Source organism: Periophthalmus magnuspinnatus, chromosome 19 (assembly GCF_009829125.3).
Source record: "Periophthalmus magnuspinnatus isolate fPerMag1 chromosome 19, fPerMag1.2.pri, whole genome shotgun sequence".
Taxonomy (NCBI): Eukaryota; Metazoa; Chordata; class Actinopteri; order Gobiiformes; family Gobiidae; genus Periophthalmus; species Periophthalmus magnuspinnatus.
The window spans coordinates 26,206,197-26,228,691 of NC_047144.1; the positions used below are offsets into that span (position 1 = coordinate 26,206,197).

The 22,495-nt window shown below is 39.4% G+C and overlaps 1 protein-coding gene across 1 annotated transcript; it reads left to right on the top strand.

The window, feature by feature from the left end:
• Positions 1-1,958, top strand: LOC117387519 (dexamethasone-induced Ras-related protein 1-like). The gene is made up of 2 exons (XM_033985036.2): positions 1-348; positions 941-1,958. The coding sequence occupies exons 1-2, from the start codon at positions 78-80 to the stop codon at positions 1,468-1,470; spliced, it is 801 nt and encodes a 266-aa protein (XP_033840927.1). The 5' UTR covers positions 1-77; the 3' UTR covers positions 1,471-1,958.
• Positions 1,959-22,495: the final 20,537 nt, after the last annotated feature.

Sequence of the window (22,495 nt, forward strand, 5' to 3'; positions counted from 1 at the left end):
GACAGAAGCGCACAGAGAAACACTGAGAAAACTTAAACTAACACTTACCTTGGCGTTGCACTCATTCTCTTGACACCATGATTAAGAAAATGTCACCGTCCGAAAGTGACTACGACATCCCGGCCAAGAACTGCTACCGGATGGTCATACTCGGCTCCACGAAAGTTGGGAAAACCGCAATCGTGTCTCGCTTCCTGAACGGGCGATTCGAGGAGCAGTACACGCCGACCATAGAGGACTTTCACAGGAAACTGTACAGCATCAAAGGGGACGTTTACCAGCTGGACATTTTGGACACGTCTGGCAACCACCCGTTCCCTGCCATGAGGAGACTATCCATACTGACAGGTGCGCACAGGCTGAAGTTTGGGGAAAAGGAGTTTACAGCAGTAGAGTTGGCTTAAAGTCATTTACTCACTAATAGCCTACCTTAGAATGTTTGTTTTCCTGAATTGGAGGGAAAAAATCAAGACAATGTTGTTGTCACTCCACCTATAGTAGACTAAATTGGTCAACGTTAACTGCAAATGTAGTATACAATATTGTTTTTGTCGTTTTTATTTTATTTATTTTTTATTTTTCATTTTTATTAGGCTATTATCCTTCTTTTTTTTTTTTTTTTGAATAAAAGCCTTAAGGTGACTGCATAATAGTAAAAAGGTATTAGTTAGTAGTATTAGTATTAGGCTACTATCTTCCTGTAACTACTAAGTTTACAATAAACCTAGCAGAAGTAACATTTTTTTCACCATTTCCTAATAAGAAAATGTTTTATTGTTGTATCAGAAGAAATAGTAAAACTAATAACAGCCACTAAACTAATTGTAATGTCAAAACTTTCTAGAGTCATGATAATAGTACTTACTGCATGTAATATACAATATTATCTCCTGTTTTTGAAATTTTCTGTTGACATGTGACTAATGTTTTCTTTCTTCAGGTGATGTATTCATCCTGGTCTTCAGCTTGGATAATAGAGACTCATTCCAGGAGGTGCAGCGTCTCAAGCGCCAGATCTACGAGACAAAGTCCTGCCTCAAGAACAAAATCAAGGAGAATATTGACGTCCCTTTGGTCATCTGCGGCAACAAGGGCGACCGCGAATTCTACCGAGAGGTCCAACCAGAGGAGATCGAGCAGCTCATCGCCGGCGATGACAAATGCGCCTACTTCGAAATTTCGGCCAAGCGTAACGAAAACGTGGATAAAATGTTTCAGACTTTGTTCACCCTGGCCAAGCTACCTCACGAAATGAGCCCCGACTTGCACCGCAAAGTGTCGGTGCAGTACTGCGACATGCTCCACAGAAAGTCACTAAAGAACAAGAAGCTCAAAGATATCGGTGAGGCATACGGAATTGTCACACCATGCGCGCGGAGGCCTAGCGTGCACAGCGACCTCATGTACATCAAGGAGAAGGCGATAGGCGGTGGGCAGGGCAAAGACAAAGAGAGGTGCGTTATTAGCTAAAACTGACTCTTTAAAAAGAAGTTATGATAAAGCAGAAAGTCAGTGATGGGTCGCTGACTTAAAGAAAGCGGACATGTGCGCTTACGCCGCAGTGCCGTTTTCATAGATACCGGGAGCTGTGGCGGTGCCGACTAGCCGCTGAAAAAAACACAAAAGACTGCAGCACACACAGCCCATGAGACATTTGAGAGCCTTAGCTTGTTCAACCAACCTGAGCTTACTTAAACCCGTAATGTGGCTTCTTGATTGTGAGTGGCGAGTGCTCATGTGTTGTGTTGACGTCATGCCTTTTTGACCCGACGAATGACAAATATAAAAGACTCTAAACCAGAGACGTTATAAAAAGGGGAAAGCTGTTTACATTTGTTCTTAGACTTTACATGGTCGAGTACACTTGAATGTGTTTGCAATCTGAACTATTTTTTATTGTGAATGTATATTTATTGTCTGTTCATTTTTATTGCAGAGACTTGAAAGAATAAGTTAAAATAAAAAAAAAAATATTGAAATATATTTTGACTCGTTGCAATGATTTTTACAACACACATATACAGTATAGGCATTTTTATAGTTCATATTGCACAGCAGAGGATTACATATTACATATTTATGAGGTTTAAAATCAAAAGAATACTGAAATGCACATTTACTCATAAATGCTGAGTCTCTGCTAACAATATGCTACTTGTTGCTATCATTACAAGGGTGCAGCACATTGGCCTGCCTTATGCAATTATTACATCACAACATATATGCTTATTCTTCAATGCTGGCCAAAACATTGCATCACACTGCGTACAAATTTGAATAGCACCCAAACAAGCTGTTCTTTACCACTGTAATGGCTTCGTGCTTTTCTCAGCGGCCTTCTAATCTTGACCTTTCCACAACGTCCAGTACCCTCCCAGGCTTGTGTAACGTGCCTTGCTCTAGCTATCAGCAATCACAGCATCTACTGTATCCATCCAGCAAGAACATCAAGTCTAATGCACAGAGTGTGAGTACGTCGTAACACTGCTCTTATTACCTGTGCGCTAATGCCAATGCTGTGCTCCACTGTCCCCAGCATCCATTAAGGGCAATATCCAAGCTAATTACCCAGTCCATTAGCGCCATCTGATAGCCTTGTTAAAAAAAAAAATCCATTGCTGTGTACAAATAAGGTTGGCAACGTTCGATCCATGTGAGACAAATATAAAATGTCAATACAGTGGCCATTTTGGGAATCTACTGGGTAAACTGTGTGGGGTAATAGTGTTGTAGTCACAAAAGATCAATAGTTGACTAAATATTTTATTTGGATTATAGGGATGGAGAAAGCCCAGAGTGAGTCAGCTGGATTTACAGCTTAAAGGTGCTGTACCTGATTTTTATTGTCTTAAAAAAATTTAAGTTTTGTAGTGGTCAGTTATTCCTTACTTACCTAATGCATTCTGAGCATCCTAATCATTCACTGCAATGAGTTTATGAGCACTTTTCAAAACTCTCAGAGAGAGTTTTGCCATCACAGTAAAGCACACACACACACACACACAAAAATACATAAAAGAAAGAAATGTCTTGTTAAATGTATTATTTATAATGTATTACTAATTGAAATCTGAATAAAAATGAGTATCATAATTGTGGGACACATGCTGTAGCCTATATTTATCACATCAATGTAACTTTTTTGGCAGGATAAGAAACAATATGAACAATATTGACCTTATTCCACCAAGCCGACTTTTGCTGTATATTACATTGAATCTTACATTGAATACATTGAACACTTTCTTTGTCGTGGCACTTTTGGTTAAGTGGGAATCCCGTTCATGTAAATGGAGAAGTTGAGAAAAGTTTTGTTGCTAAAATATGATATGAAGTAGGTTGATTTGTGTAAAACGTTCAATGTTCATGCGACCAACAAATCACCACTACACTGCTTCTCTGGGAGGCTTTAAAACAGCTCTGTAGTCTCTGTCAAACTTATTTGCGATCAAGACCGGCAGCTCCATGCAGCCCCCAGTGACGATGGCAGCGCCCACGCAATGTCCGGAATAAGGTCAATAAACAAATAGCTTTCTTGGTGATATGAATTTAAGTATATTGTAAAATCGACAAACAACTCCAAAGTGCTAATATTGGTTGTGAATGATAATTGTTGTACCATTACAAACAAGTACGTCTAAAAAGGGCACTCCTTACCAAAATAAAGATAAAATTTGCCACAGCTGGCCTAGCTTTAAGGATTAGCTGTTTTATTTCTAGCATAGACTGTACTGTCCTTGGCCATGAGCAAGACACATCACGTCAGTTCTCAAAACATACAAACTACTCCAGGTATTTCTTTGAGGAGGAAATAATAATAATCATAATAATACACATTATTATTATTATTATTATTATTATTATTATTATTATTATTATTATTATTATTATTATTATTATTATTATTATTATTATTATTATTATTATTGCTATTGAACTCAAATGTTGCAATTTAGATTAAGACAGAATGGCAAGTTAAGTGTGCAAACTGAAAAAAAATGTTCTTAGAGGGATTGCTCAAATTATAAACACACATTTTACAACAATAGCATAACTTATTTACAATTCTCTGTCCAGTATCTTTAAGACTTACAATTGTTGCTCGATTGTGGCCGATGTCTGCATGCTTTAATCAGGCTGAGAAAACATGACTTTGTTAACATTTTTGGTGAAGCTCCTCCCTCAGAAATTCCCCTCCCCAAAACCTTCGGAGAGAAAACTCAAATGTACAGTAGTGTACATAGTGAGACAGTTACAGCAGCCTGCAGCAGTGTGGATCAGCATGGATCAGTGTGGATCAGCGTGGATCCAGGAGGACAGTGAGAGCTCATCTGGAGATAAGACTTTTCAAAGATTTTACATGCCTTTTTACCTAGAACGTAATCATTGTAAACACATGTTTGTGTTTGTTTGCTGTATTTGAAATTAAAGTTAATGTAATGCATATGTCCATAAAAAAATGTTATCACAATTGCCCAGTACCCATCTACAAGTGTGACAATTGTGTTCACATTTGAATTTGTTGCTTCCACAGAGTCTGCAAACAAAGAATAATATCCAGAGCACTGTGCTCCAGCTGCAGGTAAGCTAACACATAATACTTGACCATTCAAATTCAATTCAATTTATTTTTGTAAAGCCCAAAATCCCATCAGCAGTCACCTCTTAGGGCTGAACATGAGGATTGATTTAACCAACAGAAAGTTAGAAAATCAACAATGAAACAGACATGGGTCAATAACATCCATTTTCTTCCGCTTTATCCGGGGCCGGGTCACAGAGGCAGCAGTTTCAGCAGGGAGCCCCAGACTTCACCCTCCACAATAACAGACAAGTAAATGAATCAACAGAATACAAGCACATTTTGCTTTGTCATTTTTTCAAATAGTCCATCCATCAATCCATCCATTTTCTTCCCTCACCTCGGACACGTCCTCCAGCTCCTCCGGTGGGACCCCAAGGCGTTGCCAGGCCAGCCGAGAGACATAGTCCCTCCAGCGTGTCCTGGGTCTTCCCAGGGGCCTCCTCCCAGTGGGACATGCCCAGAGCACTAGGGAGGCGTCCAGGATTTTTTCAAATAGTAAAAAAAAGAGTGAGTGTATCTGATACCCTACCTGATAATGAATGCCTTTTGAGAAACCTGAAGACGACCACATGTTGAATATTCCTTCTGAATTTTCTGTGTTGTTCACTGATTCTGTCCTGGACCAGTCCATTATTGTATTAGAGTAATCAGTGCTATCAGTGTGGGCAGAAAGCACAGCTTCTTCATAAGTCGTCACACTGTCCAGCTCAAAAGAGGCTGTCCCTGTACCTGTGCTCTCTTTCTGTGTTTGGTTCATTTAGACAATACAGAACTGTAGAAAACTAAACACTTTTACTTTAATTGATTGACACCCTGTAGTGCTCCCTCCACACTTCACATCACTTTTCTTAAGTCATTCTGCAACAGTAATACGCGTTAGCACTTATATGATTACGCAAGTAACACGGGCCTTTTGACCACCCTTCTCCCATTGTACTAAATGGGCGCCTTTATATTGAGTAGAAGTGCTCTGTAGAAGCCTGTCTGTAGGTTGTTAAGTGCCTTTCAAATAAAAAGAGTAGATGAAGTTCCGTCTCTACTTATCACCCCTCAGACCACACATCAGGAGTCAAGACCCGTTGATGTCATTAGACGTCAATGCAAGAACTCAAATTTGCTTTAAGTACTTTACTCACCCAGATATGTTTTGTGTTTTTACAAATTCATGGCCCCTTTTTTTTTTATCAAATTCACATCCATTTTAGATTTAAGTTATACATACATATACATTTTTAAAGGTGCAGTATGTAACTTTGTGATGTGTACCTCACCATGTTACTGTTACTAGCAAAGTTCCACAGTATAGTATTGTATTATTGCTTTTTTTTAATGCTCAAAAACACCTTGAAAAACATGCATTCTTACTTTGAGCAGGCTTGCCTCTCCACAGATGTGACTTGTAACTTGTCCTGGCACAGTTAAATGGCAGTGTATCCATGGAGACAGACAAGTCTAAAGCCATACTGTGCAACATTCCATGCAAATGAATAACATTTATGTGGAAATAAGCAGGTGGCGGAACCTCCATCAAAGTTGCAAAAAGTGCACCTTTAAATCTTCTGAAGTCAGGAATTTTCACCCATGGGATAGGGTGACCATTTTAGTTTATACCACACGTACTAGGGCAAAACCATAGACTGTAAATATAAATGGACATAGCTAACCTGTTAAATGTCACATTCCAAACAGGAAGTGATCATGGGCGTGCTTCCGGCTTCGTTGGCTCATATTATTATTCATATTAATCTGCTCTACATGACCTTACTGTTTTTATTTGGCAGGAGAGAGCGAACAGATCGTGACACAGGGCAGTGAACAAGAAACACTTTTGCTAAAGAAACACTATGGAAAACATTTTAACAGGAATGAAAAGAAAGGCGGATATAGACGGAGGTAAAGTCACCCGAAAAATAAGACGAGGAAGTCTGATGAAGAGTATTTAGCACTTGGCTTCACCGTGACTCCGGTGGGACACGAGGACAGACCGGTGTCTGCTGTGTCTGAAAATGTTGGCAGCGGACAGTATGAAGCCAAATAAGTTAAGGCGCCACCTCATTACACCTCAGTCACGCTGATAAGATGCTGGAGTTTTTTCAGCGTAAACGTGCCACATATTGCCAACAATCATTCCGCTTTGTAAATGTCACTTAAAGCAGCAAGCACTGAGCATCATGTAAGGTGGCGTACCAAATTGCTAAATTACTTGTTTTAATTTGATATTTATTTAATTTTAATGTATTATTTTGATATTTATTTAATTTTATTTGATATTTAATTAAATATTAAATATCATATTTAATATTTAATTAAATATTAAATATGATCGGGGGGGGGGCGCGAAATTTTTTCTTCTTTATAGGGGGGGCATGATAGAAAATAATTGAGAAGCACTGTGCTAGAGTAAGCAACAGGTTTGATTGACAGCATTGTCAAGGGCCCGCTCTGTGCTAAACCAGCAATGTGGGCAGGAAGGGGCATTACCTTCAACAATCTTGCTCAGGATTGGCTCTTTGGTTGCTATGATATTTGCGGTTGGAATTCCAAATATGGAACTCCAAATTCTCCCTTATAACCGCTAGCCTCAATGAGCTTCATTTGACTGGAGCCGAACGTTCTGGGTGACATCATACTTACTTAGTCCACTTCTTTATAGAGTCTATGGTCAAAACAAATTTTTCTTTATTACATGGAAAAAAAAAAAAAAAAAAAAAAACTAAAAAAAAATATATATATAGTTAGCAGTGACATTCAGTCAGGGAAGGCACAGAGAAAAAATAAAATAAATGGTTATATTTATCCATCATTTGTACTATAAAGTTATTTTCTATTTAACTTTGCAATTTTAATTTTTTTTTTTATTGAAAATCACTGACTTTTTACGTTTACCGTTCAAATACTGAGAAGAAACATGCGGAGAGGCACCAGCTGTTCGTGCCTCACATGAACTGACTGTGCTGTAGCACAGTAGTGACAGATACTGCTTTAAGTGGCTGTGAAAAGGTGCTGGGTGAGGCAAGTAGTCACCTGGCCTCAGGGTAGGGGACATTCGTGAGCCCAGGAATTCTTACTACTCCTGGGGCAGCAGAATAGTGACCGCAAGCTACAATCTGCCCCTTTTTGCACCTCCCCACTCCCTCCTGTGTCCGAGCCTGAAGCTGGTCAGAGATTTTTGGCTCCTCCCATGCACACCTGGGGCTAATCACCAATCAACCGCACCTGGGAAGGATAAGAGGAGCCAGGACCTGACACCTAGTGCCAGATTGTCCGTGTATCTTTGTGGTACTCCTTGCTTGGCGCCGTTCTTGTTTTTGCGCTCTTTTGGATTTTACTTACTGGATATTCTTGCTTCTCACCAGATCCTGCTCCCTGGACCCGCTCCGCTCTCAACAGATGCTGGTCCCTGGACGTGCTCAGCCCTCCTGTTTCCGACCCTGCTCTTCCCCACTGGTACTGTCCGCCCTGTCTCAGACCCTGCTCCTCACGCTCTCACCTTGAACCACAGCACTCTACCTGATTCAGTGTTTGATCTACCATCGTTTTGCACTTCTGTTGTAAATAAACACTGTTAAACTATTCCACGATTCTGTCTTTTTGGTCCCCCTTGCGCATTGTTATGACAAATTTAGAGTTAGCAATTCAATTTAGCAATCTGTTTACTTTCTTTTAAATGGAGGAAGATTTCATATTAAAGCTCAAGCAGTTTTCTAAACTGGACTTTTGGTCGAAGCAGGAGATTATAAAAGAAGACCAATGTCAGAGCTAAAGGGTTTGCTCCAGACTACGGGACGAAACACTCTCTTTTCAAACAGAGTCGTAAGGAATTTAATTACTTCAATCCATTGAAAATTGGGTAACCAGAATAAGCATAAAAACAATACAAAACCAGCTTGCTTTTTATTTCATACTATTAGAGCTTTTTCATACAGACTTCAGAACTTTTTTATTCTGGCCCCAAGTCACTAGTAGAATAAAATGACATAATTGTTGTCTATCCAATCCAATCAACAGAGTTGACCAGAGTGCAGTACACAACAGACATTTTAAAAACACAGATAAATGACAAACATACAAATAAATAACTACAGACTGTACACTATAAAAATCAACATATCAATAAAAAGCTAAAGAGAAAAAGTGCGTTTTAAGAACTGATTTAAAAGTAGAGAGTGACTCAGCCTGTCTAATGTGCAGGGGCAACGCGTTCCACAGTTTGGGACCAGCCACAGAGAAGGCCCGGTCCCCTCGAAGTTTCCTCCTCATTTTTGGGACCACTAAGAGTGAATGTTCTGCAGACCTGAGTGAGCGAGCAGGAGCATAGGGATGAAGCAGGTCAGACAGATATTGCGTAGCGAGGCCGTGGAGGCATTTAAAGACAAATAAAAGAATTTTAAAATCAATTCGATAAGAGACAGGGAGCCAATGTAGGGACATCAAAACAGGAGTAATGTGTTTCTGTTTTTCTGTACCAGTTAAAAGGCGAGCAGCTGCATTTTGAACAAGTTGGAGACGTGCGAGAGAAAATTGGTTCAGACCAGTATAAAGGGCATTACAGTAATCCAAACGATTGGTGATAAAAGCATGAATTAAAATCTCAAAATGATGCTGTGACAGGACAGGTTTGACTTTCGCGAGTTGACAAATTTGAAAAAAGCTAGTTTTGACAACAGCGCTTATCTGGACATCAAGTTTTAAATCATTATCCAGCCTCACACCAAGATTTGTCACCACAGGTTTCACATATTGAGCAAGAGCTCCAAGATCAGTATTTAAGGTGTTTGCTTCACTAGGCCCAAACATTACAATTTCATTTTTTTTGTCATTTAAAAACAAGTTTAAAGACATCCAATTTTTGATTTCCTCAACACAGTCTATGAGTGTTTTAGCACTGTAGGAATTTTCCTTCTTAAGTGGCATGTAAATTTGTGCATCATCCGCATAAAAATGAAGTGAAATGTCATGCTTGCGAAAAATTGACCCGAGAGGGAGGAGATACAAAGAAAAGAGAAGTGGGCCAAGAATGGAGCCTTGGGGTACTCCAGAGGGGCAGCAGCAGAGGATTCAGTGGACGCAATGTGGACACAGAATTGTCTATCTGTTAGGTAGGACTTAAACCATTCGAGTGCATGTCCTTGTATACCAACAGAATGCTGTAGTCGTGACAGGAGGATCTGGTGGTCCACAGTGTCAAACGCCGCAGTCAGATCTAGAAGTACCAAAATTACACTATGTCCACCTTCAGTAGCCTCGAAAATGTCATTAAAAACCCTCAGTAATGCGGTCTCAGTACTGTGCCTTGATCTGAAGCCAGACTGAAACACTTCGAGGATGTCATGGCCCTCTAGATAATCCCTCAGTTGACAGTAAACAATCTTTTCTAAGATTTTCGAAATAAAAGGAAGCTTTGATATGGGTCTGAAATTTCCCATGTCAGCGGCATCAAGACCAGATTTTTTAAGAAGAGGCTGCACTACAGCAATCTTAAAACTCCTAGGTACCGCCCCTTTGAATAGGCTACAATTAACTATATTGAGCACATGCTGAGAAACAATAGGAAAAACCTCTTTGAACAATCGAGGTGGAATTGAATCATGGGGGGACCCAGAAGACTTCAAGCTATCGACAGTTTCTATTAAAATTGACAAAGTAACACATTCAAAGTGATCAAAAACATCAGAAGGCAAGGCAAGAGCAGGGGGATTATACAGAGGAGGGCTAGTAAGAGCTCTGGTGTTTTGAACTTTACAGACAAAGAAATTAAGGAAACTGTCACACATTTCAACAGTGGGCTCAACACAGACTGGCTGTGGAGCATTAAGTACACAGTTTACAGTTTTAAACAAAACACGAGGGTTATTACAGTTGGACACAATGATATCTGAAAAATACTTTGTTTTAGCAGATTTCAGTATTCTCTGGTAAGACCGCCAACTGTCTCTAGGTAACTGAAATAATACGTCCAACTTGTCATGTTTCCATTTGCGCTCAGCTTTCCTAGTTTCTCGTCTAGCCGCGCGCGTAAAGTCATTCAGCCAAGGTTCTTGGATACGTTTGGAGTGCCTTATCTTCACGGGAGCTACCATGTCCAAAACAGTTTGACAGTTCGAGTCAAAGCATAAAGAGAGAGAGTCCACATCTGCATTAAAACCATCTCATATCGGTTGAACAGTCGCGACTTGATTAAATGCAGCACCAAATGCAGCAGCGGTGGAGGAGTTTACAATGCGACAGCGCTTGGCTGGAGCGCGCAACTTCTCTATCTGGCACGATAACTCAATGTCAAAAACGACAGGATTATGGTCAGAAAAAGATGCATCAAGGACATTTAGGTTAGAGAGAGTCAAAGCATGCGTTAAAACCAAATCAAGGGTATGTCCGTGTTCTTGTGTTGGAACGGTCACACATTAATATAAGATTAAACGAGTCAATGAGGTTTAAAAAATCCTTGGCCAGCGGATTATTAGGACAACAAACATGAACATTTAAATCTCCTAAAATCAAGACACGGTCATACTTAGGCATAAGTCCAGCTAAGAAGTCCAAAAAGTCTCCCATAAAGTGTTTGTTGTATTTGGGCGGTCTATATATAACCGTGCACAAAAAACACTAAAAACCTAATTCAAAGAGGTTCATCTCAAAGCTGGAGTAAGTGTCTGTCCATGCGACTTGTTTACATGTATATTTTGTTTTGTACACAGTCGCAATTCCTCCCCCGCAGCCAGTTGTTCGAGGGGAATTAAAGTAAGAGCAGTCAGAAGGTAAAAGCTTACAAAGAGCGCTGGACTCACCCACAGGTATCCAGGTTTCAGTGACGCATACAAAATCCAACTTGTTTGACGTAAAGAAGTCCTTTAAAATGAACATTTTGTTGGCTAGCGATCTAGCGTTCACAAGTGCTATCCTAGCAGAGCACACTGTAGCTTTAGTAGCTTTTCCCTGGTGCTCGGAGAAGCGGCTGTAGGTTGTGGAAGTTTAGCGCCAGGAGACGCGAACATTGGGACGGCAGACCGGCTGAGAGGCGCCGACCACCGGAATGATGCATGGCTCAATAGGGTCCAAGGAGCGCCTAGAAACAAGATGGCGAAGTGACGGATCCAAATGTTCCAGAAAGTCCGTCGGAGACAGCGCGAAATGGGCCTTTAGCCTAACCAGCCTTCCGCTGCGTTTTCCTCGCCGCTTGCGTCCTCTGCGTAAAGGTGTAGCCGGTGGCACACGGAGCAGGTAAGCTGGGACATCAGAGAGGGGAGGAGGGCATGTCTTTTGCCCATTAAAGTCATGATTCACCAAATTTTGAAATGATGTCTGTAGATCAAGCAGCGTTTGGCGATCATAGACCAGCACTGAGTTGACTTTTAGTGTGAAAACAGCCAAAGACAGGAAAAACACAATGAACATACGGAGAGCGAGACAGCCAGCCACACACACTGGCGCCATCTTGTATTAAAAGAAATACATCTCAGGTCTGTTCAGAAATCATGGAAATAAGGTTTGAACCCTTTGATTTGCACATTATCTTCTAAATGACCTTGTGCGCCACCTGGGGGTCGCAAAGTTTAAACTGGCAACATAAAGCATTCCAGCATACTTGGTATGGCCTGTAGGAAACATCATGTAATGGACATGGGGACATTGTATTGTATTTTACTGATTTTACTGCTAATGTCAATGATGAACTGTCTTATAATGTAATTGTAATGACATGTGAGTTTTAATGTGTTGCACAGGGACTGCGCATGGAAAGTAGCAGTAGCTAAATTTGGTATAAATCATCTCTTCTTTTGTAAGAGTCATGAATTTGTACATGGTTCCTGCCAAATAAAGAATAAAGTTGTTTATCTCAGGTCTGTTCAGAACTTATGGAAGTAAGGTTTCAACCCTTTGATTTGCGTACATCAAACCCCCCTCTCCTTCCCAGAATCCAATAAAAGGGTCTATCAGGAAATCTGTATTTAATCAAATGTTAGACGTCATAAAAGAGCCACAGAATTAATAGATGTAATTACGACACTGGGGAGTAATGATTTGGCAAAAGTCTGCAGGAAGATGATTATGCAACTGACTGTGGTAACAGTGACAGGAGTGACCTTGGCGTCACCTTGGCGTGGTGAAATCAGTTTTGTTACAGATACTGGACCAAAACAGTATTCAAGTAAAAGTACAATATCACATGAAAAAATCTACTTAAGGAAAGGTATTAAAATACCCGTTTTAAATGTACTCAAACAATAAAAAGTTCTATTTTGCGCAGATTTTGAGATCTAAATGTTATGATTCTGAAAAAGAAAATGTACTGAATTTCTTTGTATATTTTTGTTTGCTCAAACTACAAATGTGTTAAAACCACACAGCCTTTTCAGCAGGTATCAGACAAAAATAAAAAATAATTTTACTTTCCAGTCCAGTAAAAAAATGTAATGGGGTAAAAACAACAGTTACTGCTCTCCAATGTAGTAAAGTAAACGTAAACAGTTTGCACTTTAAAATCTACTTAAGTAAAATTCAGATCTCTAAAATGTATGCTTAAGTACAGTACTGTACAACTTTTACTTTGTTCTGTTCCACTAAGGCTTGGCTTTAAATGTATTATCGCCATGGAGACAAACAGGTCACGTTACGGGTCAGATCTGTGGAGAGGCGAATCTGCACACAGTAAGAATTTGTTTGCCCGCCACTTGGTTATGCTGCTCCATGTATGCTTTCCCTGCCAGCATCTTGAAGGTGTTCAGCACTGTTGGGCCTTCCCTCTTGGTTTTAATCAACATTTGTCTTAGTTCAGGGTGTGTCCCAAATGCTTTTAAACATGCCATAGTTAGGCCTCTTCTTTAAAAAACACACCTAGATCCTTCAGTTTTATGTAATTTTACACCTGTTTCTAACCTGTCTTTTATTTTAAAAATTCTTGAAAAAAATGCTTTTACACAATTGCAGTCATTTTTTAGAAGAAAACTCTATTTCAGAAATTCCAGTCTGGGTTCAGATCACGCCACAGCACGGAGTCTGCACTGCTGAAAGTGCACAATGACATTGCCCTTTCTGTTGATGCCAAATGTCCTGTTGTATTAGTGCTGCTAGATCTAACAACTGCTTTTGATACAGTGGACCATTTGGTCCTTCTGTCCAAGCTAAACCACCATGTTGGCATTCGCGGTGCAACACTTGAGTGGTTCACCTCGTACCTGACCAAAAGGACATTTTCAGTACAGATAGGTGAACTATCATCCTCTACTGCTTCCCTGTTTGTGGAGTACCCCAGGGTTCCATTCTTGGGCCTGTCCTTTTTTCACTTTATATGCTGCCCCTGGGGTCAATTATAGCCAAGTACAAGCTTGTGTTCCACTGCTATGCAGATGATGTTCAGATTTATTTACCTGTAATGTCAAGGAAACATGACGCACTTGAATCGTTGTATATTGCAGATATCAAGTTGTGGCTAGGACAAAATTTTCTTCACTTAAATGAAGAAAAAACAGAATATATTTTGTTTGGTGATTCTGCCCCCTTAAATCTTGGCTCACTGACCTCAGGCTCAACTACTAAAAATCTTGGGGTCATTCTTGACAACACTTTTAAATTTGACAAACAAATTGACATGTCTTTTAACAAAAGTCAAGCCATTTTTAAATCGCAACGATCTTGAGAAAACGATTCATGCTTTTTTAAGCTCTATAATAGATTACTGCAATTCACTTTATGTTGGTGTCTCCCAGTCGTCCCTGGGTCGCCTCCAACTTGTGCAGAATGCTGCAGGACGATTTTTAACCAACACATCCAGACGCCAACACATCACCCAGTCCTTTATTCGCTCCATTGGCTTCCTGTTTCTTTTAGAGTTGATTTTAAAATTGTACATTTTGTTTTTTAAGTTCTTAATGGCCTCGCCCCGCCCTACCTGGCTGAACTGTTGGTGGTCCAAAATTCAAACCGGGCCTTGAGGTCATCTAATCAACTCCTTTTGGAAGTTCCGAGAACTAAATCCAAACACTGGGGTGATCGGGCCTTCTCTGTGGCTGGGTCCAAACTCTGGAACAAACTGCCTCCTGATATACACACCATTACTGACTTTGGTCTTTTTAAATCCAGGCTTAAAACATATTTATTCAGACTGGCTTTCAACACTTAGTAATGTTATGATATTATATTATTTACATTTTGTTGTATTAATGTATTTTATTTTATTTTATTCTCTTATTTTACTGTTTTTGTATGATTTTAACTTGTTTTTAATTTGATTTTACTGGAAAGCACTTTGGTCACCTTGAGTGTTGTAAAGCGCTCTATAAATAAACGTTGATTGATTGATTAATCTTACACCCTGGAGTTATGTGCTGGATTGTCTCAGGGGCCTCTTTGCACAGCCTACACCTTGGGTCTTGTCTGGTGTGATAGATCTGGGCCTCTATTGCTCGGCTATTCAAGGCCTGCTCCTGTGCAGCCAGGATGAGCCTCTGTGCTGTCCTTCAGTCCAACTTTCTCAAGCCATTGGTAGGATTTCTTGATATCAGCCACTGGCCACAGGCAGTGGATGTTCCAGTGGCACTTCCCGTGCAGGGGCTTGTCCTTCCATGATGGTTCCTCCAGCACCTCTTCCTCTGCACTCCACTGTCTGAGACATTCTCTGATTGTCTGAGTCTTGTTCTTGCCATTGAGCTGACTCCTCAGTACTTGCCTTACTCATCTAAGGTAATTGGCCATGGCTGCTCCTTGTTTCCTCTTCAGGATTGCCATTTGCTTGTGGGATACCACGGTACTTGTAACTGTCCTTAAGGTATAAATGTATAATATGTGTGTGTGTGTGTGTGTGTGTGTGTGTATATATATATATATATATATATATATATATATATATATATATATATATATATATATATATATATATATATATATATATATATATATATATATATATATATATATAGTGTGGGTGTGTGTGTGTGTGTGTGTGTGAATGAAACAAAACACAACTCTGGGTATGTTTGTGATGAGGTACCTTTAAATAACAACATTACAGATATTGACCAAGACAGAACATTACACAGTTATTTCTTACAGTGTAACTAAAAATCAACAAGTTGTTTTTTTGTTATACAGTAGTTCAGTTCTACAAGTTATTTGGGTAAGTGCATATATATTCTTCTTTTATTAAGACAAATGAAATATTAAAGAAGGAGAATTTTCAATTTTACCTTTTATTGTTTTTAAAATGAGGTATTTGCCAAACACATTAACATGTGTTATAAGATTCACTTTTATTTTTAACACTAAGTCTCCCCTCTTTGCTCTCTGTGTTAAGTCACTCCCTTTTCAGAGCGCCATTACAACACAATCAGCCGCAGCCTGCAAATGAAACTGCTGCACATCACATCAGGTTTGTCAAGTTGCTGTTTACAGTTGTGAATGATATTTTTGCATAGTTATGGAGAATTGTTGTGTGGGAGCATGGATGACATAGGCTTGTGGGCTGAGCATAGCACAGAGTCTTACAGCTAACCATAAGGAGAGCTCGAACAAGGCCTGGGAGAGACTGATAAATTACTCTAACATGCATGGATGGCATCTAAAACCTCTTCAGGCATGTTTTTGAAGAGGGGACAACAGCAAAAAAACAAAACAAAAATAAGTTGGTAAGTTGGTTGGAAAATGAACAAAACAAAAACAAAATTTAGGAATGAGAAAACCATGAGTTAGCTTTGTAAAATTGCCAGTCAGTCATGGGAGCGCTGATAATTAAGGCATTGTTATATTTTCATGGAAACTGCAAGACAACCAAGAGCTTTTTCTGACTAAGGTCATGTTAATGTGTTTCCATGGAAACTGGAGGTTTTCTGCCAAATGGGTCAGAATTGGAACTGTCTCTAATTAGTAGATTTGTTCTTCTATCTGACATTTAAACAGTACCATTCTATAATTATGCAGCTTTATTAGCCTTAATAAAGCATGAGCAAATACTTAATTCATAATGAACAAATATTTTATTAAGAATTAACTTCAACTGACCAAAACGCTCCCAATAAAAGCCAACAAAAGCAAACATACAGACAATATAATATATAGTAAAAGAACAATGAAACAATAAGGCATCCTGTCTAGAAGTAGTAAATTCCAGGGAGAAGAGGTGGGTTTTCAGTCTAGTCTTGTAAGGCTAGTAAGTCTAGTAAGGCTGTTCCATACTGTGGGCGCTGTTACAGAAAAGGATCTGTCATCTCTGGTCTTGAGCCTGGCACAGCAGCAGGAGCTGGTCAGCTGACCTCTGACCTCAGGGCTCATATTTGATACGATCTTTGATATGATCTCGCAGGTCAAATATAATTATATCGAGGGCCTAATTTGGCCCTTGAGCCTGAGTCTGACATGTCTGAGCTAATACTTGCAAATTTACATAGCAATGGTTTATTTAAAAGTGTTTTAATCATAATCAGCATGGTCATGTTGTGTCTAGCTAAAGACCTGTCGCTGTCCACTGTTGTTTTTCTGACCCCTGCAATAGACCAGTGCTCCTCTACTTTTGAAGGTGCACTATTTTTTCACCAACATTTGGACATTTGGATACCTCTAAAAATGGCATCACCCCTAAATAGTATGCTAAGTAGGAAATAGTGCGGACATTCAGACACAGCCTTGATGTTAGCCTTGCTGCTAATTATGCCATGGTCTTGCTGTTAGCATCACAACCACACAGACATTCATGCAGTTATAAAAATAAATCCGCTTTATCTTTGGAAAGTCTGATGTCTTCTCAAAGCTTATTTTTCATATCACCTACTCAAGATGTTTACTTACCCATTTCTTGCACTGATGCTTCCTGGAAATCATTGGCGTTTCTTAAAATAATCTAATAATCCAGTGTGGACGTCACAGCTTCAATTCAATCACACTGGTAAGAAATTTTCAACACATCTGAGTGAATTCTGGATAAACTTTGAATCATTTTGCCAGATATAATGGTATTGTTGAGGACTGCTAGTTCTTTGTAATCCTAAGATCTGTGGAGAACTTACATAACTCAGTAGCCAGTTTCTCTGACACATTACTGACATTACTGACACATTACACATTACTGCAGGATTCGTCTGTAGGAATAATAATAATAATAATAATAATAATAATACATTTTATTTATAGGGCGCCTTTCTGGGCACTCAAGCTCACCTTACATACAATATATATATACATATACAGACAGTTAAAATCAACATTTATGAAGATACAGTTAAAAGCATTCAGATAAAAAACATTGAAAAAGGACAGGGCAGGTGTGGATTATAAAGAATATGCCAGTCTGAACAAGTGGGTTTTAAGTTTGGATTTGAAGGGGGGAGAGAGTTCCAGAGAGAGTTCCAGAGCAGAGCGTGGGGAGCAGAGCGGCTGAAGGCCCTGCTCCCCACGGTGACAAGCCGGGCTGAGGGAACAGAGAGATGGAGAGAGGAAGAGGAGCGGAGAGAGCGAGCGGGTGTGGCAATATGGAGGAGGTCTGAGAGGTATGGAGGTGCAAGGTTATGGATGGCTTTGAATGTGTGGAGCAGGATTTTATATTGGATGCGGTGTGAGATGGGGAGCCAGTGAAGTTGCTGTAGGATGGGTGTGATGTGGTTGATGGAAGGGGTGCGTGTGATGATGCGAGCTGCTGAATTCTGAACCAGGTGAAGTTTATGGAGTGTTTTTTGTGGGAGACCAAGGAGAAGAGAATTGCAGTAATCCAGGCGAGAAGTGACGAGGCTGTGTACAAGTACGGCTGTGGACTGAATCCATTTTATCATTTATTTGCTTCTGCTGCAATGGACAGTGTGCTCAAGACAATGCTTAGCTAAGAGCAGTGGTGCATGAAGTACTCAATTGTGTTACTTAAGTAAAAGTACCTTAGTGAGATACAGTGGAAAAAGTTACTCAATTAAAAGTATCGGTATGAAAAAAAAAGTTAAAATATTTAAGTTTAAAAATGTACTTTAAAAATAAAACTTAAAGTATTTCAAGTGTTGTTAGTTTGTTAGTGTTAAATGTAGTGATATTGATTAAAAAAAGGTAGATATTTTTATCAACTGTAGCAATATGAATCAATTTCTTATGAATTGTGTGTATTTATTTTTGTTTGCTTGAAAACTTTAGTCAGGGTGTTACCACGAACATGGTAAAAATAACCCTACAAATCACGAAAAGTACTCTTTACTTTTCAGTCCAGTTAAAAAATGTAGTGGAGTAGAAAGTACAGATACTGCTCTCAAATGTACTGAAGTAAAAGTAAAAAGTATCCACTGTAGAATTTACTACAGATACCTAAAAATTCTACTTAACTACAGTGGTCCCTTCTTTGTCGTGGGGATTACATTCAAAAAATAACCCGCAATAGGGGAAATCTGCGAAGTATCAGCTTTATTTTTTGCAGTTATTCTATATGTTTTGCATCTGTAAAACCCCTCACCACACATTTTATACACTTTTCTCTACTTTTTTCACAGGCATTAACATTTTTTCACATTTCTCTCTTGTTCAAACACTCTTAAAGTTCAAACCTTCGTAAATTATATTCCTCTTTCTCGATGATCACTTTAAATGTGTTGTTCACATGCCTCTGCTCCAGAGGTATCCACAGAGGAGCCTCTCTGTGCAGAGAAAAACTTAAGTCCAAAGTGTTTCTGAAATTTGTCGGTGCAGAACATTTCATCAACATTGTGGATTTTGTCAGGGAGAAAACTTGCAAACATACAGCACTTCAGAGCACTTCAGTGTATTTATGCAAATTTGTCTGAACACATTCTGTACTGTACAGGAGACACGGCACGGAGGAGACTGATGGACAGTGGTCTACAGTCCCTTAGCCTATCAGGACGCAGAACACAATGCACATTCATACAGTGTAAAAAAAACATGCAAAACTGCATAAAAAAAAATTAAAAATCCGAGAAACAGTGAGGCTGCGAAAGATGAACCACGATATAGAGAGGGACAACTGTACAGTACTTTACTATTTGTACTTCATTACCTTCCACCACTAGGTAAGAGTGGGAGCTCATGCCAAGTTACAGTAATATTGTATCTTGTTGATTTTGTGTATTAAAATTTCTTTTTTTGTTTTGTTTTTTGTTTATTAAATATAGGTTTACCACATAATATATGTGCTTTTTACGTTCACTTTTGGAAACTTAATAAACAATCAGCTGGAATGAAAATGAAAAACATGCATGCCACATTGTACCAGGATAATATACACATGTATTTCAAAAAGCAATTGTGGACAAGCTTTCAGCATCTTTTTGCTAGAAAATTATTCTGTTAACCATTCCTTTAATGTTTGTTTTTTTTGGTTTATTTTGTCAGAACCAATGGGAGAAAATCTTCATCTTTAACTGGATTAATATCAACTTAATTGTAGTACATACATACATAGACTGGCAATCAATATATATTATATAGTGATTATATATGATTATATGTATTCGTGCAAAGTTTGTCTCACCCCACTTCAGATATATTTTTAAAAAAAAACAGTTGAGGTCAAAATAACCCCCCTTTGTGCATTTTATTGTGTGATAATCAGGTCACTCAGTCACACTGGAGGAGCTTGGAGTAGAGCTGCTGCTCCTCCACGTCGAGAGGAGCCAGCTGAGGTGGCTCAGGCATCTGTTTAGGATGCCTCCTGGACACCTCCCTGGGGAGGTGTTCTGGGCATGTCCCACCGGGAGGAGGTCCCGAGGAAGACCCAGGACATGCTGGAGTAACTATGTCTCTAGGCTGGCCTGGGACTGCTGCCCCTGCGACCTGGTCCCGGATAAGCGGAAGAAAATGGATGGATGGATAATCAGGAAGTGTGCATTAGCATTGTTGTTAAAATTCCACACTGGTCTCTGAGAGCTGTGAAGAATGTTTATAAACTCATCACTGTATAATTTGGATGGTAAGGTCAGTGAGGAATAACTTTGGATCACTGCAAACCGTTTAAAATGAACTAATTCTGTTTTTCACGTTTTTTAACACAGTAAAAATCAGGTGCAGCACCTTTAACTGCTCTGTCTCCACTGCTCAAGCTGCAAGCACACTGTGCACCCCTCTGCCTGTCTCCTACATCCACTTTTAATGCAAGGACTTTACACTTAAAATCAGCCTCAGCATTCCCACAATAATAAACCAGTGAACATTGCACCCTGAGACTTGATGCACATGATTTGATGAAGATGTGGCCCGGTGCCTTACTGTGCTGGTCTCTGATTGGCTGTAGTGGGTGGACGAGCCTCTTCCAGACCAGCTGTGTAATGATGACACTGTGGATTAAGATGTAAGAAAGCAAAAGGAAGCTACAGTTAAACAGTAATGTCACATTGTTTTTGTATGCTCTGTGTTTGCGTGCTGGGTTAACCCTGGTTAGTTTATACAGTAGAGTGAGTTCTCATGACCTTTACAGCATGTGGCAGCAATTGAGATTTTAACCATACAAAAATAATCAAAACTCTAAACTTTTATCTGAGTTACTTTCAAAATCACTTTATATTTCCATGCATTATACAGTATATCCACTGCAGAAACTAATTGTTGATGAGCTATTTCTGTAGCCATAGGTGCGCTGAGTGAGACAAGCGAGGGGAAAGTGTGGTTGCCATTCTGTGCCAGTGGCCCCTCAAACCGCCTCCGATTACACCGAAGACACTGCTCAAAAAATCTTTGTTGACTTATTGTTTTGTTATTTTAGATAAGAATGTCTTCTCAACTGACTAACTGGTAAAGTAAACAAATGAATAAATGAATAATAAATAAAATAAACGTTATGTGATCTCAATGGCCTCCCTGATGCAACGATGGTCAAAGGTGCCTGGTCAAAGACACATAGAGAAACAAGCACTGTAGGATCAGGGAGGCCACTGAGAACGAGCCAGAATCTGAAAAGAAGCGTCAAAGCAACATCATGTGCCAGTTCTGAGGAATGTGGCAGGGTGCTGTCAAGGTGTGATAAAACAGAGGCCTGTTCATAAGAAACCACAGTATAATTATCAGAAGACCTAACCCTAACCTGGATTGAGGGAAGTCAATTCAACTGTTCACAGCAGACTCTTTCCTGTCCAATCTCATACTGTGAATGAGTATTTTGTTTTTTAACCAAGCAAAGTGCCTTGGGTGAAATTTCAATCAGCTACCTGTTGGTTTATAGCTATATTTAACCCACTGCTTCACAACACCTGAAAAATATTTTTGAATCATCACATGCCGTGCTTATGTAGACTATCAAATCATTACGAGAGGTGACTTTGCAGTACTGCCATACCCTCTCAGAGTTTAGGAATTCTTCACAGAAACACCTGGCCACTCATCAGGGACTGTGCTCCACAGTGTTGTGATCTGAGGATATTACAGAAAAAAGGTGAGTTTATAGTTTGTGAACTGTACTTTAAAATACACATAATTCTTACAGAATATGTTATGTACCTTCATGAAGGCTCAAACTATAATTCTGTAATAGTGTACATTAAGGTGTGGCAGTATTATTCATTAGCTGAATAGCTAAATTAGCACCACACAAACAGTACAGTAGGTTCCACCGTGAACTAATCCACCTGTTATGTAATGGTTACATACACTCGGAGAAAACCTTGACATTTTCAGTACATGCTTCACATTCCTTTGTTCGTGAATTTCAACATCCTCTTTATATGTGATATTCTGAGTACTTTGTCCATTCAAAAGATGTAATATTTGGTTCTGAATTGTTAATAGCTATGGCAATGGTGATTTTCATCACTCTGAAACCCAAGGATACTGTGCGCTGTACTCGTACTTAGTATTTCTTTTTACTTGAAAATGACTAGAAGAGTCCTTTTTTTAATTTTTATTGGTCCAGCTGTCTTGTCTTTGCTGAGGGTGCTTACATTGGGACAAATAAAAGGTACTCTACCTGATTTTTAGTCTTAAAAACCTGAAAAACTACTATATTTT